The sequence below is a fragment of the Drosophila grimshawi genome, unplaced genomic scaffold, assembly GCF_018153295.1.
Source record: "Drosophila grimshawi isolate 15287-2541.00 unplaced genomic scaffold, ASM1815329v1 contig_848, whole genome shotgun sequence".
Lineage (NCBI taxonomy): Eukaryota > Metazoa > Arthropoda > Insecta > Diptera > Drosophilidae > Drosophila > Drosophila grimshawi.
The window spans coordinates 11,945,391-11,962,371 of NW_025063692.1; the positions used below are offsets into that span (position 1 = coordinate 11,945,391).

Consider the following 16,981-nt stretch of genomic DNA (forward strand, 5'->3'; position numbering starts at 1 on the left):
GTCATGACCGTCTGTCCGTCCGTCCGCCCATTAGAGACTATAAGAGTTAGAGACTTGAAATTTGGAATTTAGATTCTTGTATACCCGGCGCAGTTAAAGTTTGCTTTATTTGATCGATAAGTGCCTCCGTTTATCGAATATCGATACATTTAAATTTCAAATTGCAATAAATGCCACAATTTTTGTGGAAGAATTTTCTAATTAATACATCATATGCATATGCTTATTATTGATCAACTGACTGAATTTCATCAAGATCGGTTAAGAAACACCCAAGTTGTAGTCGAATATATATTCTCATATTGATCTCATTTCTATCAGCAGCCGCAAGCATTTTCTGTATGCGCGCACACGTGTTAGAAAGAGATGGCACGACAATCGACGCGAGCGTAAATATGTTTTTGTGTGTATTCTGCTTAGCCCCGTTATCCCGTTACGATTGCGTGTACGTGTGAATCAGCAAGTGCATTTGCCGAGCAGCTCTAAGAGAGGATTCCAGTTCCTACGACGCACCTGGAAGTATGCTGTATGCTGCTCTTCGCTTGGGACTTTATCGGGTGCGCTGAAGAGCGCACTACATGAATTGAATATATCAGTTTTTGTTGCATTTTTAGTTTATTTTTTTATCTTTCGTTTTGTTTTTTTTTCTCATTTTTTTTTTATTATTTAGGATTTATACAATAACTTAACATTTGTTTTGCTCTTGGAATCGGAAATATACAATATTAAATATTGATTTCTTGTTGCATTTATTTTGTGTTTCTTTAGTTCACTGATTTTGCTTGTTGAGTTGCATTCGCGTTTCTTTTTGATTTCATGTTTGTTTGTTTCTTTTATTCGAAATTGAATTAGCACTTAAATCGGGGCTTGCTATTACAAATATTTTCTTTTTTAATTGATTTTTTACTCCATTTTGTTTTGTTTTGTTTTGTTGTGTTGTTTGTTTAATAATATTATTACATTAATCAAATGCAGCACATTAATGCTTAGGCTGTCTGTGTTTGGGTGTGTGTGTGTTGGTGTGTGTATTTATGTATTGTATGAGTGTGTGTGGCGGTCCATTTCGGTGTTCTCATTTATCTGTTTGGTTTAGCTTTCTATATATGTTCTGTATACGCACAAATTTCACTAGGCTGCAGTGTGTGTGTTTGTGTTTTTGGGTGGGTGGGTGTGAAATACACACACACACACACACACACCCACACCCACACAATATATATGTGTGTATGTATCCATGTACGGTTTGCTGTAAACAAGAAATGAAGCTTTGATGCAAAAAGAAAACAAGAAAATTAAATACCCAGCATCTTGAAACTGGCCATACACATTATTCTTTTGTCTAAACAAATCTCTGGTTTATACGAAAAGTTTATAAAAGAGAAAAATCCACATGGAATGCAGATGACTTTTCAGTAAGTGTGCAAAACTGGAAAAGCTAAACGATCGAGTAGCATTGCAACCGTTGCAGGGAAAATAGTTAAGCTTTTTGAATATTTCTTTTTGCTACTGTAGAAAGTTGGAACGAAGCAAAGCTAAACAACTCTCTACAAAACTAACAAAATAATCACACTTGAAAATCGTGTGCAAAAGCATGTTAAATTCTGTGCGTATTTCATGCGTGAAAGTTCAACTGGGTAACTTGGCTGGAGAAACATTTTGATTTTGCAAGCTTATTATTTACTCTCTTCCTATGTTCTTTCATACATATATATATATGTATGTGTGTGTGTGTGTGTGAGTATGTGTGTATGCGCACATATATAGTTGTGTATGTATGCATTTGTTTGTTTTCTCTTGTTTGTATATTTTGTTTAAGGTTTTAACATTTAATTTAATTTCATTACTTTCGTCATATAAATAAAAATAAATACATTTTGTTTTTGTTTTTTTTTCTTTTTTTGTTTTTTGTTTTTCTCATTATGCATGCAGGCAACTGTTCTTTTTTTTCTTTCTTTTTTATCGACTTTTTAAATACTCTTTAAAAAGCTGCACTAGTTTTACAGATACGAAAAAAAAAATATATATATATATTATGTATGTATATAAAGTGGAGTCACATTACAAAAAAAAAAGGGAAATTTATATATATATATATAAACATAGATATATACATGTATATATATATATATATATTTATATTCAGCATTATAATAAACAATAGCTGTGGTTGATCGCTATAACGTCAGTTTAATATATATATTTATATATATACATATACATATATATGTATATATCTATGTATATATACATACATCCAGACTAACAAATATATAAATATATATATATTATATATATATATCATAGTTTTTTTAAACTTAAACTGCAACTGCACGTGGGTTAGACAGCGACAGCTATAGCGCGCATTGAGTTGATGATGAGTGAGACAGCGATGGCAACAGCAACTGTTAAGGCGCAGACAGAGTTGGCCGGTTAACAGCTGCTGTTACGCTCGCTGTTCGCTATGTTTACAATTAACTGTTTTCTGTTGGTTCTGTTCAGAGAGCTCGCGTTTTCTTTCAATCATCTTTCATCTTCATCTTCATCTGTGTCTGTGTGTGTTTCGTTTTCATTTGCATTGCTTTTGTTTTTGTATTTGTCTGTTTTGTTTTGTTTTGTAAGCAAGCGTTTCAATGCAGCAGCATTTTTCAAATATCAACAGCTTCGGTTTTGTTCCCCCAAAAAAGTTAGCATTTAACATTAACATTAAATATGATACGCCCCAACCAAAGCTACCAAAAGCCAGTACCCCCAATTATCATTCTTCTTCATCCTTCCATCGGCTTTCGTGTGACTGTGGCTATCCCTCTCCCTCTCTCTCACACAGTGTATCGTTTGTCCCTCGTCTGTTTTTGCCTCAGCTTGTTGTTTGTGTGTGTGCTTTTTAGTATTGTTGTTGTTGTAGTTCTTCTTGTTATAGTTGTTTCTTGTTGATTTTTATTGCACCACACAGCAGCCCTTTTTCTTGTTCTTCTTCTCGTCGATAACCACATGACTAGCGGAAGTTGGTCCAGGCACCACTTGCTTTGAGACTTGAGCCAAAGAAGTGACGCCATTATTGCTCTCCGCCTTGCCAGCTGATCCAGCACCAGCAGCACCACCTCCTGCTCCTGCTCCTGTCGAGCTGGCCACTTTACTGCCGCCGTGGGAATTTGTACCGTTTTGTGCTGTCGCCTGATTCTGCGAGAGCTGTGCAAGATACAACGAGAGATAGATTAAGATTACAGTTAACAACCGTTATGCACGCATTCAACGAGTTCATTTAACGATTCAATATGAAAGTGCATATTTGAGTGAGTCAAGTTAAGTGGTTCTCCTTCAGCGAGTATATTTGGGTGAGCTCTGACGAGTGACGAGTATTTTACAACTAGATCCTTAGTCAAGGTTTAATAAGTCAAAACATCCATCGAATTATGGACGAAAATTGCATTTGTTTTTTGAAGATATGCAATAAGATTTCAGTTAGGAATAGATTTAAATTTTAAACGATACTCAACTGGAACATTTATGAAATAAAAGTACCCAAATTGTGTACGAATTAAAGAATAATTTGAGCCGAAAAGGGGGAGGGACAAATGAATATCAAGTTATAGAGATAAAATTGTCTAGAACTGGAATTAGAATTTAAAATATAGCTGATTTGAACTGGAGAATCTGAACTTTGATACTCTAATGCATTAAAACATGAAAAGGAAACCTTCGAGTGTTCTTCTTTGTGGTGCTTACATTTGTTTTGGTAACGCTCTCGCTTATTGCAGTGGTAGCGCCATTACAGTTATCATCGCCATGCTGTGCGTTGCCATTGCCTATTGTACGATCCTCAGTAGGCGTGATGGGTTTGCCACCTGAGACGACACAGGAAACGAGAACGAGAGATCAGCATATGTAAGATATATATATATAAAGAGAAGAGAATATGTGTATATATCTCTCAGGAGCTTACCACGTATCATGCTAACAATTTCATCAGCCTCTCTGGACAGATCGCCGCCAGGACGAAATGGATTATCCCAGCCGGAATCAGTGCTGAAAATGTGATTGATTGATTGAATACTTGGATGGATGATTGATGATTGATTTAACACTCACCTCTGCTGTCTGTCATAGGCCGGTCCCAGGCCGACAGTTGGCTGCATCGTCGCCGTCGCCATTTGCGTATAGTCTAAGTTACAATTGTAGCTACTAAACGTATTATCTAGGTTATCTGAAAAACTCGTTAATGTATACTCGGCTGGTGGACAAATCTGTTGCGGCTGACTGCTTTGGTAAATTGAAACGCGCACTATCGAACGCTCCGATCTGCAAAGGAATAATTAAATTACAATTACAATTAAGGCACGTCGTCGTCGTCGTCGTTAGCAAAGAAACCCAAATATGGTGTACATATGTATATATATATAATGTGTAGTATATGTGCTAGTTAGTGGTAGTGTAATAGTCAAGCAATTACGTCAGCCTAAAACAAATTCAATGTCAATTAAATTAAGTAATTTGCCAATTGCGTCGAGAGTCGCGTCGAGTCGCGTCAGCGATTTGAACTTTTCAATTCAAATTCGTTTCGCAAATGGAAACTGAAACTCAAATTGAAATTGAAATTGACATGCCAAGACATGGCAACAAAATCTCGACCAGCTCTCATATGAGCATATGATGTGTCTTCCACTCGACTGTCGCTTTGCCCTCTCCACCCACGCTTTGCCCCTCTCCGCTGGTGTCGGAGAGCAACCACAGCAACTGGTTTGTGCGCGTGCCACACACACACACACTACATATTTGTACATACATGCATATATATATATATATATATATATATATATATATATGTTATATAGTTGTTATATAACGTGCCGGGAGCGACGACGATCGGCTCTGTCGATCTCACAATTATAACTGACCAACGCTGCTAGACAAAAAAAAAACGGCGACAAACTTGTGCACCAGGAAGTCACCACATGTCCCTAGAGAGATATATATATATATATATATACCTATATGCTTTTGATTCATATGGAAGCGGTGGTCAACTTAATCAACTAAGTTCAAACTAAAACCAGTTGTGAATTATTGCCTTTAGCGTTACTTAAACATATCCTGTGTTTGTTTGTTCCCATCGTAAATATGTCGCCTGGTATTGTGTGAGACTGGCTAATTAAACAACTAGTTAACACCTCAACCAGTTGTCAAATTTGATGTAAATAAAACTAGTTTTGAATGTAATGTTCTTATATGGCAGAGTCTGGCACCTTGTATTAACTTAATTTGCCCCCCGATAACTGGTTGGGAATTGTGAGCATTCATTTGAGTGCTTGAATCGAAATATGACTTAAGTCTTAAATTGTCCTTTCAATTCAATGTACAAACTTCATTTCGAGCCGACTTTAAGTCATATACAATATCATATTTACAAGTTTGATTTTCAATCTTTGTTAGTATATATTCGACACGTTGTCAATATTTGTCAACCTTGAAAGTGGGGTTTGTTGCTGTTGTTTGTTTTTTTCTTTCCTTGCGTTTCCTTTCATGTCACAAGACAATTAAGTGTGTCGCTTTTGCAACTGATTTCCCTTTGCATTTTCCGCACAAGGAAAGCGAACCACAAGTCAACTAATTGATGTCTGACCCAATTTTAATTAAAATAGAGTAATGAAAATTTGAAGGCGGTACGAGAAAAACAACAGTTGTGTTGCTGAAGCGCACCCAATGCAAAATGAGTCACAACATGCCTATCTAAAAATCCATATCATTAGTAATTGCATAATTTTACGACTTGCGAGTTACTGTTTGGCTTGTTCCTTAATGAAAAAAAAAAGCTAATAAAGATTGCATGCAGTCGAGTCGACTCGAGTCGAGTCTTGTAATTTCCCGTTCTCAAGCTTAATCTTAACGAAACAGAAATCGATTATGGAAATAAGCTGAGAATTTCATGCACAGCTTTCCTGCACTTCATTTACAATTAGCCGCAGCCCCAAAGTTATTAACTGAAAACCCAAACGAGACACTTGTTCAAGTTGAAGTTTAAATTGGAACACGAATTAATCGCAGAGCTTCTTTTTATGATTATTTTCACATAAAAAAGCCAAGCAAAGAATCAGATTATTTTCTTTCTTCAACTAACTTTTTGTTACTTTCAAAGTTTTCATTCTACTTTGGCATTTGTTGTTATTGTTGTTGCTTTTTTGTTGTTGTTTATTTCTTTGCGGGTTCCTAGAAAACTGAAACGAGCCAAAAAGCAATTTTCTTAGCTCTATTAAATGGTGTTGGGGCCTTGTTTTTTTTCTCTCTTCTGACTTCTTGGTAGCTGGCATGATGCGATCTACGATCAGCGATCTACGTTTTAGAGTTCTTTATATGCCGCTGCCCGTCTATCAACCATTCTCTCTGTGTGTCTTTCCGTCTTCCCGTCTGTCTGACTGTCTTTCCGTCCGTCTGCTCTGTTTCAGCGTCTGTTTCGGTTTATTGTCTGCCAGTTTAGGCAGTTGGTTTGCCTATTTTGCCAGTCATGTTTTTGTTGTGTATTTTTGTTTAATACAAAAGCCCAAAAAAAAAACTTGTCCAAAGACAAGTTAAAAAAAACGACTTTAAGGTCTTAAACACGTAAGAATATACTAGCGGGTTCAGTTTAAAACTGAGAGATATCCTCTATTTAGCGGTATACAAACATCGAGCTGATTCTGCGGAGTTCAACTTTCCCATTTTTTAATTTATGTGTCATAATTTAACGGTATCCAAAACTCATTTCTAGGCAATTTGAATTTATGCTAAATGGCATTCCAGCTGCGAAATTTAGACTAAACTAAAAAAATAGGAATAAAAATGTCTACAATCAAATGACAAAGTCGAGTATGCCAACTTAATCTTATTACAGGGTATACACAAAGTGACTTAACTTAAATTCTGTAACGAATCGAATGGACACTATGAGTTCCCAAGCTTATTTGACCCGAACCGAACCTGATCAATAATATATTAACGATTTGTATGCCTAAAGGGCATATTAGTGAATAAAAACATCATTTCATATCTCAGCGAATCGAATGGAAACCGTATCGAATCAAAAAACATTTCGTCAGTCACCGCTGGCGAGCCAAGTTGTTTTATCTGTTTACTTTTCAAATACACTTCATAAATTCAACGTACACATGTACGTACATATTATGTAGTCACTAAACTTGTTGTTATTCTGTTGTTGTTGGCGGCTCATTGAGCATGTGAAGATTACGTCATGTGCCGAAATTGATATGCGAATGCGACAACAACAAACACAATAACAGCAACAGCAAACAGCAACAACTGTAACAAGCTCAGCGACAAGAACAAGCAAAGTTACAAGCACAAGAAACAAGTTTTTAAAATGTTTTTTTTTTTTGTTACTTTTCAAGTGCCATGCGCATGTGGGGAGAGGTGGGGGGAGGTGAGGCTGTCATCTCATCATAAACTTCCTTTGAAGTGTGTTCAAATAAATTGAAGCACACAGAACAAAAAAAAGAACTTGTTGCTTGGAGTAATTGTCTGGAAGAAAACAGCTTCTCAGCTGGCGTGGGAGGGAGAGCGACGAATAAGCGAAGCGAAGGAGAAGTCGACGAGAAGTGCAAGGTGTTGGAAAACAAATGCAGCGGCGAACTTGAGACTCTCTGCTGCTATCACTGCTGCTGCTCTGCCATCGTTGTGTTCCAGTTGTAGAGTTGCTGTTGTTGTTGTTAGTTCTTTAATGGCGATGAGCGCATCAAGTTTGGCGGCTTTCAATTAGGCTATGGTCGGACAGTCGTACAGTGGGCTTAGTGATGCCAAATATTTGTCAAATTATTGATACGGAACATTAACTGTGTGATTACGTTTTTGTTTTGATTCTTTTTGTTTGTTTTTAAGCACAAATGTTGCAAATAGCTCTGTGTCATCAACGATTCACATAACATATAAAAAATACATTAAAAAAAAAAGCAAAACGAAATTGTTGGCAATATTTAGATGAATTGGAAGTATTTGAATTTTGCCACCTGTTTTTTTTGTTTGTGGTAAACGACCACTGGCCACTGTGCGCCATCACAACAACGTCACAGACACGCATACACACACACACAAACGCTCAAACGCACGCAGGCAATGCGAGCAGCAGCGTAAATTAATTTAACAAATTACAGACATATATTTCTGTGCGTATGTGTGCCTATATTTACTACATATGCACATACAGTTAGTTTGTGTACATATGTGCGTTGATTTGTGTCAGTGAATGAGCCCCACCCGCGCGTTTAAAAAAAAAAAACAGAAATTAGCAGTTGAGCGAAATGTTAATTGAACATTTTTGCACTTGACGTCAAACAAGAACAACAAACGGCAATTTATTTTGCATGCCAATTGGAAAATATGATTGCACATTGCTGTTGTTGTTGTTGCTGCTGTGTTTTTGTTTTTGATGATTTCGGTTTCTCTTTTTTTTCGTATTGCATGCAATAAAAAGCACCATTGCATTGAGGCGCGCGATTCTTCTGCTGCTGCCGCTGCTGATTCTGTCGGCATTTTCATTTTCGAAAAATTTAAATGCGATCACATGGCTATATTATAGAATTTATATTATATATACACATATATATATATAAATATATATAGAAACAACAACGGCGCAGCGGGCACGAAAAGCGTCTAAAGCTAAAGCTATGTCTAATTTATGTACAAACAAGGCACTATATTTTAACACACAGACACACTGTTAAAAGCAGCAGCAGCACACACACACACACACGGCCAGTGTATTTTAATTGCGTTCACAGAGTATTAGTAGAGCTGCGATAGAGGGAGGGAGGGAGAGAGAGAGAGAGTGAAAGAGAGCAAGAGAGCGTGGGGAGTGGCAAATGGGGTGGTGAAGTGGTGTTGGCGGCGTAATCGACGAAGACAACTGGAGGGGGAATACGGGGGTTTGGCACTCGCTGCTGGTGTGTATTATTTTTTGCGATGAACTCACTGCGCGCATCCCACCATGGACAACAAAAACAACAACAACAAAAAATACCAGCAGCAGCAAAGCGTAACACACTTGATGTGTATATACATATATGTATTTATATATACATATATGTTTGTGTGGGGCAAATCACAACACACAACAAACTCACAGCACAAATTACTTTCGCATTGTTTTCTATGAATTATTTGCTTGCCATATCAATTGTTTTACATTTACCAACACTATGTGTTGTGGGTGTTGAGTAGTGAGTGAATGAGTGCAAACAACACCCCCCAACTCTCGGCTCTCTCACTTGCTCACTCTCTTTTAACCGGGACTAACCAATACACCAACCACTTGCACTGCCTGCTACTGCTTGCGTATGTGTGTGTGTAGGTGTGTGTGCGTGTTTTTGTGTTCCTCATTGGCACGCACGATTGACTTTTACAGTTGTTGTTGTGCCTAGTTTTTTGTTGTTTCTTTCTGTTGTTTTTTTTATTTTTTTTTTATAAAAATCTGTCACTTGGTTTTAATTTGAAAACAATTAATTTCACGCACTTGACAATTTGACTTTAGGCAGCTGCTACTGCTGCTGCTGCTTCTTCTGCAGTGTTTTTCAACGTTCTGCTTCCTCTTTTGCGATTCTACGCGCGTTTTACTTTTGCGACCGACCTCTTGTTGTTGTCTCTGCCCTTTACTCGACACTCGACACTCAACTCACGACTCGACTCTCGCAAGCGTCGTTCTCACAGAGGCTACTGCTGCTGCTGGGGTTGTTTGGTTGAAAAAAAAAAACCAAAACCAAAAACAACAACAACTCACCAAACGTTACGAACAAAATATATTGAAGAAGAAGTAAGCAGCAATTTCAAGCAGTGAGCGGACGAGCGCCCCGCACGTTATTCTCGTTTGTTGTTGGCTGTTTGGCGTTGTCGCTGCGTTTGCCTAGCTAAACTTGCAAGCTTGCTGCTAAAAAGTAAAAGATACAATACGCACACACACACACACACGTACTGAAATGTTTGCAGGAGCGTGTAGAGCGCGAGAGAGCGCGCTCTCCTCCAATAGTGAAGTTCACATCTTGGCGTTGCCACCTGGGCAAGTTTCTTTTGTTTTTTACTATCTGCACATATCGAATGAATGATTCTTTTAAATAATCAACTGTCAAATTGAAGGTGAATTTAGTTATTAATATTATTGGTAGAAAATTGAAATTTCGATATTTGTATAGATTGCAATTGTGTTTTCTAATGCATGCTGCATGTATACATATATTTTACATGAATATAAGCGCTGTGCACTCAGAATTTAAGAATACATGTATTTTTTTTTTAAACAAATCTGCTTCATCACATAAGAAATATTCGAATTAAAATCGCATAAAACCGAAGTTATTCTTATTTAAGATCGCCCACTATAATTTTAATTTAATTACTTTCTTGCTGCTACGTAGAAGTCATTAAGATAGCAAGCAATAAGAACAAAAAATTTAGAAATTGCACGCAAAATGGCCAAAGGGGCCAAACAAAAACAAACAAAAAGACGGTAATTTCGGATATTTGGCAGCTGTAACAACAATAAAAGAAAATCAGAGGCTGCGAACTGCGCCTTTTATTTATGTAGATTGTTGTTGCCAAGATGCGCATTAACAACTGCGAACGACGCACATTGTAATAACAAAAGCAAACAAACAAAAAAACAATAGCGCCAAACGTGTCACAACATCTGGCAACGCTGCTAAACCAACAAACATGACATCACTTTTTTTGCGCACTCACAAAAATGCAAAGTAATGCGGAGAGAGGGAGAGATTGTGTGTGTGAGAGAGAGAGAGCGGGAGCAAGCGCCCCAAATGAAAGAGAGCAAGTTTGCGCGCTCTCTTTCTCTCCCTGGAGCTGTTATACACAGCAGTAGCAGCAGCAGCAGCAGAAATGACGGCAGCGGACAGCATGAACAAAAATAAAAATAATAACATAAGAAACATAAACACGTAACTATATGAAAAGGTAATCTCGAGAGGGGAACACATAGAACAAAAAAAAAAGAACGGAATGAAAAATAAATGGAAACGGGAGCAGCAGCGCGCGTCTGTTCTTTTTTTTTGTGCTTGACAGTTAATAAACAGGGTTGCCACGGCGCCGACTATCGGACAGAGAGACAGCGACGGCCGACAAAGCTGATGCTGACAATTGGGGACGTTCTGTGTGTCTATTGTTGTCGATGCCGCCGCCACAAACTATTCAGAGCGCACGTACATAGAATGCGATATTTGTATACATGCGTGTGTGTGTATGTAGGTAATAGGGCTGCCTGACTGACTGCGTGACAGACAGACTGACTGGCAGCAAGAACAACAACAACAAAACGCACTACTGACCAGCGGCACAATTACCGTTAAGCACTACATACATACACACATAAGCACACACACATACACGCAATGTGACAGTGGCTGAACTCTTATGCGGATGCTTCTCATTCTTCCTCTTCTTCTCATTCTTCTTCTTCCTGTTATGCATGTCAAGTGTGTTGGGCACCGATTGAGCACCGGAAAATCAATCGACTGACGTGACAGCCAGCTGACTAACATGCATACACACACACACACATACAGCGATCGCTCGCTTAGTAAAACTACTCGCAAATTCTTATTTTGCAACCCATTTTATGAAAATCTTTGATTGCTTAAAAATTAATGACAGTAATTAACTACATTTAAATTATGGTGCAATTATTAGCAATTGTAAAATAAATATACAAATATATATATGTATGTATATAATTATAACGTCAGAATAATCGATAGATCATTAAAAAAGAAAGCGCATTTTTCCAAGTTTTGAAAAAATATTTTTGCATTTAATCTGTGTGAAGGGCACATAGATAGCTATTAATTATGAAAAGAGTACAAAATGAATATTCTGCTCTCTGCACAGTTATCAAATTCTTCGAGTTTCATATTAAGGAATGACCACTGTACCTGCGCACTTTCACAATAGATATATCGCATGTTCATATGTAAATTGATGTGGGCACACACACACTCACACACACACATACATGCACAATGTGCTCAAATTTCAAGACATTCACTTAAAAAAAAAATGATGGGTGGCCAGCTGCTAATGTCTCGGCCTCAGTCTCACCTCATTTCATCTCATCTCATCTCATTTCATTTTAGATCTAATCTCATAAACATAATCGATAAAAACAGCGGATGATTCTTCAACCATTCTTTTCTCATGCTTACAAATTTATGTGTGTATGTATAATGTATTTATATGCTGGCTAACTGTTGTTTATTGCATTGTCTACGAAAGATGAAAAGAAAGCAAGAAAGTTCTAATACATCAAGTGGCGCTCAAGCGCTCTCTATCTCTCGATATCCCTCTCGCTCGCACGATGACATCACGTCGCGCTTGCAACGAGCGACCAACCGGCAAATTAATGCGCACACACACACGCACAAAGAGAGCTAGAGAGGGAGAGACAGAGGGGACAACTGGAAAGGTCAACAAGAAAGCGATATCTTTGGCATATTTCAATATATTCAATACCCTTTCACAAATACATTCACTGTTACGTTAGCTGATCGTCAACTCAATTTTATTATTTTTTTTCCAAAAAAAAATATATATGTTAATTATTATATAATAATTATTATATATATATATAGTATTTGTTTTTAAGCCCATTTTTGACATTCAGTTTTAGTCTTGTCCAATTTGTTCATAAAAATTGTGCTTATGAAGCTTTGAGAAATAAGAAATACTTGTCACATCTAGAAAACCAATATGAGCTAAGAAGAGAATTCAAAGCTGTTTTCATCGAATCGCAAGCAGCTCTGACCTGTTATCTGCCATCGACAATCGCACACATGTTATCGATTACAAGGCTGACCAAAAACAAAAAAAACGAACAACCAAAAATGTAAACAAAATGCGTGGACAGCAAAGCAGAAATTTATTGATGACCAGCATAAAAACCATGCTTAATTTTGGAGGCGTTCGCGTGGGAGTGGCACAATTAAAAGAGACGACAACACACAGAGAGACGGGGCACCTATGCAGCCCGAATAAGATGTGGGTCAACAACCACCAAATGAAGTTGACCTACATCAGCCTTTAAAATGCAAACAGACAAACACACCCGCGCGGACACACACACACCCGCACACACATACACATATACACACACACACTGATAGCAGGCCACATTATGTAAGAAATGACGACGACGACGAGGCAGCACAGTTTACAGTTTAACGGTATTCAAAGCTATATAGCAACTGCGGCGGCTGCTGCTGATGCAGCGTCGGCGCAGACGGAAACAGTAACGACTCCAATAGGAGTTGTTGGTGGTGGCATGCAAAATGCTTATCCCAATTGGGAAAGGGCAGCGGCGAGAGCAAAGAGAGCGCAACGTTGGTAAACAGAGAGCCTTTTTTTTTGTTTATGGTGTGGGTGTGCTTCCTTCCCTGTCTCTCTCTCTCTCTTTCTTTCTCCTTTTCTCATCTGTGTGTGCAGTTTATCGCAAAGTGAAGTATTTTAAACTCCCAACGTAATTATCGATTAAAAAGTTAGAGGGTTTTTTTCCGACTGTTGCCGCTGCTTCTTCGTTTCTTTATTTTGAGTGTGGGTGGGGTGGGTGTGGGGGTAGACACACATAGAGTTCATTGCATGCAATTTGGGTTAGCGCCAGATCAGCCAGAAGCAGCTTAATTATGCATTTGGATGAGCTGCACACAAACAAAAACAAAAACAATGCAAGTGAAAGCTGCCAAAAAGTCATTATTTGAATTGTCTTTTGTTTTTAATGAGTGGAAAAAAAAGACTCCAGAAAGGCCTAATTTAGGGCTTATCCACAAAAAAAGTACATAAAAAAAGACAATGCAATGAGATGAGAGGGGTTCATTGACTTTAAAATGCTGCATTAGATTGGATGAGAAATGAGCTAGAGTTAAAATCGTATTTTCAATACATTATTTTTTGCAATCATTTTTACATTTGAAATTCTATTAGAATTTCCATTTGCCTTTTTTACAAAATTTCAATTGCTAGTTGAAATTACCTTTCTAAATCTGTCACTATCTCTCTCTCGCTCTCTCTCTCTAGTTCTTACTATTACCGCAATTGTTTTTTCCAGTCCAGCAATCAGTTTTCGTTCCCATGCAGTCTGCTGCTGCTGACGCTGATTGCATAAATAAACACAGAACTGTGACGTCACGCTCATCGGCAGAAGAACGGAATTTAAACAGTGATCAACAGCATAAAGCTATCTGTCTCTGTCTCAGTTTTCTCTCTTTCTCTACACACTACGTATGCTTGTTGTTGTTGTATAATGAGCAATACTTACTCCTCTTGCACCTCAATGCCGCTATCATCCATATTCACTTTCGCATAGTCACCGTAAGTGATGTTGCTGACTAGCGGTAAATGCGTTGCTGCTGTTGTTGTTCCCGCCGCTGTTGTTGTTGCTGTTGATAGCAATGCAAATTGCTGCGGCTGACCAGCAGCGACAGCAGCAGCATCTGCGGCATCGAAACCAAAACTAGGCTCAACATGCTCAGAAAGCGGCGTTGGCGTCTCAAATACCAAAGTCTCCACCATTGAGCCTTTCGATGAGCCAAAAGAAACGCTAAACAATGAAAGAGATGAAAAGAGCAAAGAGAGTGGAGATTTGTTTAATTAGCACATTGGCAGCAGGAGCTTTTCTTATTTTTATTTTCATTATTATTATTAATTTTTTTTTAGAGAGATTTACGTACCGTTTGAGGCCAACGCTTTTGGTGCCCAGTTTGCTGAGCTTTGGCTTTTTCTGATTTGTAGGCGGGCGGTTGAATTTATCACTTTGATCGCTGGAGTCTGCCGCAGCGGCCGTTGTGGCCGTCTCCTCAGACAGATCGTCGACGTCGCTTCTGTTGTTGTCGTTGTTGTTGTAGTTATTGTTGCTGGCCTCCATAACATCGTTGTTGTCGCTATTATCATTGTTATTGTTGTTGTTGTTATTGTGGTTGTTGCGGGACGGATGCGTCGCTGTCGCATGTACAAGTGGCAACGCTAGCGTAGTCGGCGGCGATGCTGCCAGCGGCGGTGTCGGTGTGCTGCCCAACAGCCTTGTACGCTCATCGCAAGCGCTGCCGGCAGCGACGCCAGCGTCGACAGCACTGCACGACGTTGAGGGCACGTTAGCAGCGAGCATTGCGTTTGGCGCTTACGGTAAACTTCTTACAAAGGGAATTCGTCGTTCAGTTTCTACGTCGGATTGCAGAAAATTCACAATTGGCGCTGCTGCTGCTGATGCATCATTTTGTCAGCAAGTTGAATGCACTCACGTTTTTACCGTTAACCGTTTACAAATTTCGTTTCAAACCAACGGCGCTTCACAGCGAGCGAGCGAGAGAGAGACAGAATGAGGAGTCAGTTGGGCTCGCAAAAAAAAGCTTCGTTCAATTGACAACAACAACAACGGGAATAATAACAATGCGGCGTTGCCAGTGTTTTATTTTTCTTTCCTTTTTTTTTATTATTTTTTTCTTGCCGCTTGATTGAATTTAAACCGGACGCAGCGCGGCAACGGCGACGCCAACGTCGACGCTCTCAAACTAATGACGACAATTCTTGCATACGAAATACGCTTTGCGGCTGCGGCTGCCGCAACTGCGCCTTTTTTGTTTTTGTTTCACCTTTTCTTTCACACACACACACACAGACACACAATGACATCTACATAGAACACATGCACATGTATAAAATATTAGCACCAAAAAAAAAACAGCAACAACAACAACAGCAACAGCAACAAAAAGAGATGCAAAAGACGAAGGAGTTGCGCTCGATAATTGCACTTGGCACTAAGAGTTGGCCGCTGCACTGCGCATTTAACACGTTTATAAATAAATATGCATGTGCATTTAATAATTGCGTTTCGTGTCTGTCGACTGCGCTCCTGTTGCTGTTTCCGTTTCTGTTTCGGTTTCTGTTTATCTGACCCTTCGATGCGTCGCCGTGTGTATTTGCTGCGCTTCGAATTTCAGCCACTGTCGGTCGGTGTGGCTGAGCCTCTTAAGTCGAACAAATGCCGATAAATACCACAACTTTCAAATTGATGGTAAATACCAGCAACATACTAACTGGTCACACTGAAAATCTTAGCAACTCCAATGAAGTATGCCCAGCTTGACTGTGTATTTGATGAAGTTGGCAATGCGAGTCAATTAAATTATTTCTATACTTAAATATCGTATTCCTAATTGAATCAAATTTAAATAAGATTTCGTATTTTAGTAAACTTTTTTTTACACATAACATAGTATATTTGTCGTTCATTCAAATTATAGTATATCGCTATCTATCGATAGCAAGAATTTCTTTTGGCGACTTCTGAGCTTGGCGCCATTATGAGTAATGTAAGCAGCGACAGCTGATGAAAAGTTTTAAATGGCGTTTTCTTCAATTTGTCAGGCCTTGCCTATCGAAAGCACCAATATATCGCTCAGCCGGCTAGCTATCGGCTCAGGGGTAGTTCGACCGCGATATGTTGGGCGGCAAGTTAACAAAAGAAATTTGTGTTCTTTTATTAAATCGGCGGCAATGCCACGATCTTGATTGGGATCAAAGAAGGAGGTGGCACGACCCCCATTGCCCACACGTCCGGTGCGTCCAATGCGATGCACATAATCATCCACAGCCTTTGGCATGTCTTAGTTAATCAGGCATGTCATAGCCCAGCAGTCGACCAACAAGTAGGAGGAATGTTTAGTCGGACCGTGGATGATTTGGTCAAAGAACATCTTTCAATGGTCATTAGTAGTAAAAGTGAAGCTTAGCTGGTCCGTGAGCCGGAGAAAAGGCCGAGCCACGTTGCCGCCAATTAAAATTTCTTAAAGATGACATATCTGGAAAGGGGTTTACAAAGTCCGTCGAATTTTCGAGTCGCGATCCGCGCATTACTCTTTAATGATTGTCAACGTTGTCCGACTTTGAGAACGCGCGCAGTCAATAGAACTAATTGTTGCATTTGCAGACATATCGATACTCAATT

General features: G+C 38.8%; 1 protein-coding gene across 1 annotated transcript; it reads right to left on the minus strand.

The window, feature by feature from the left end:
* Nucleotides 1–2,319: 2,319 nt before the first annotated feature.
* Nucleotides 2,320–15,998, minus strand: LOC6565778 (probable serine/threonine-protein kinase nek3). Its single transcript, XM_001992553.2, has 6 exons — nt 14,706–15,998; nt 14,294–14,575; nt 4,087–4,296; nt 3,941–4,023; nt 3,724–3,842; nt 2,320–3,186 (listed from the first exon to the last, which is right to left on the minus strand). Exons 1-6 carry the CDS (start codon nt 15,137–15,139, stop codon nt 2,935–2,937), a joined length of 1,380 nt encoding a protein of 459 aa, XP_001992589.2. The 5' UTR covers nt 15,140–15,998; the 3' UTR covers nt 2,320–2,934.
* Nucleotides 15,999–16,981: the final 983 nt, after the last annotated feature.

What these genes read in the sequence shown, in the direction of transcription:
- LOC6565778 (XM_001992553.2), bottom strand. Translation starts at nt 15,139, where the DNA reads ATGCTCGCTGCTAACGTGCCCTCAACGTCGTGCAGTGCTGTCGACGCT. An exon ending in AATTGTTAGCATGATACGTG is followed by an intron (nt 3,843 to 3,940) that starts GTAAGCTCCTGA and finishes GTGTCGTCTCAG; the next exon opens with GTGGCAAACCCATCACGCCT. An exon ending in AGAGCGTTACCAAAACAAAT is followed by an intron (nt 3,187 to 3,723) that starts GTAAGCACCACA and finishes TATCTTGCACAG; the next exon opens with CTCTCGCAGAATCAGGCGAC.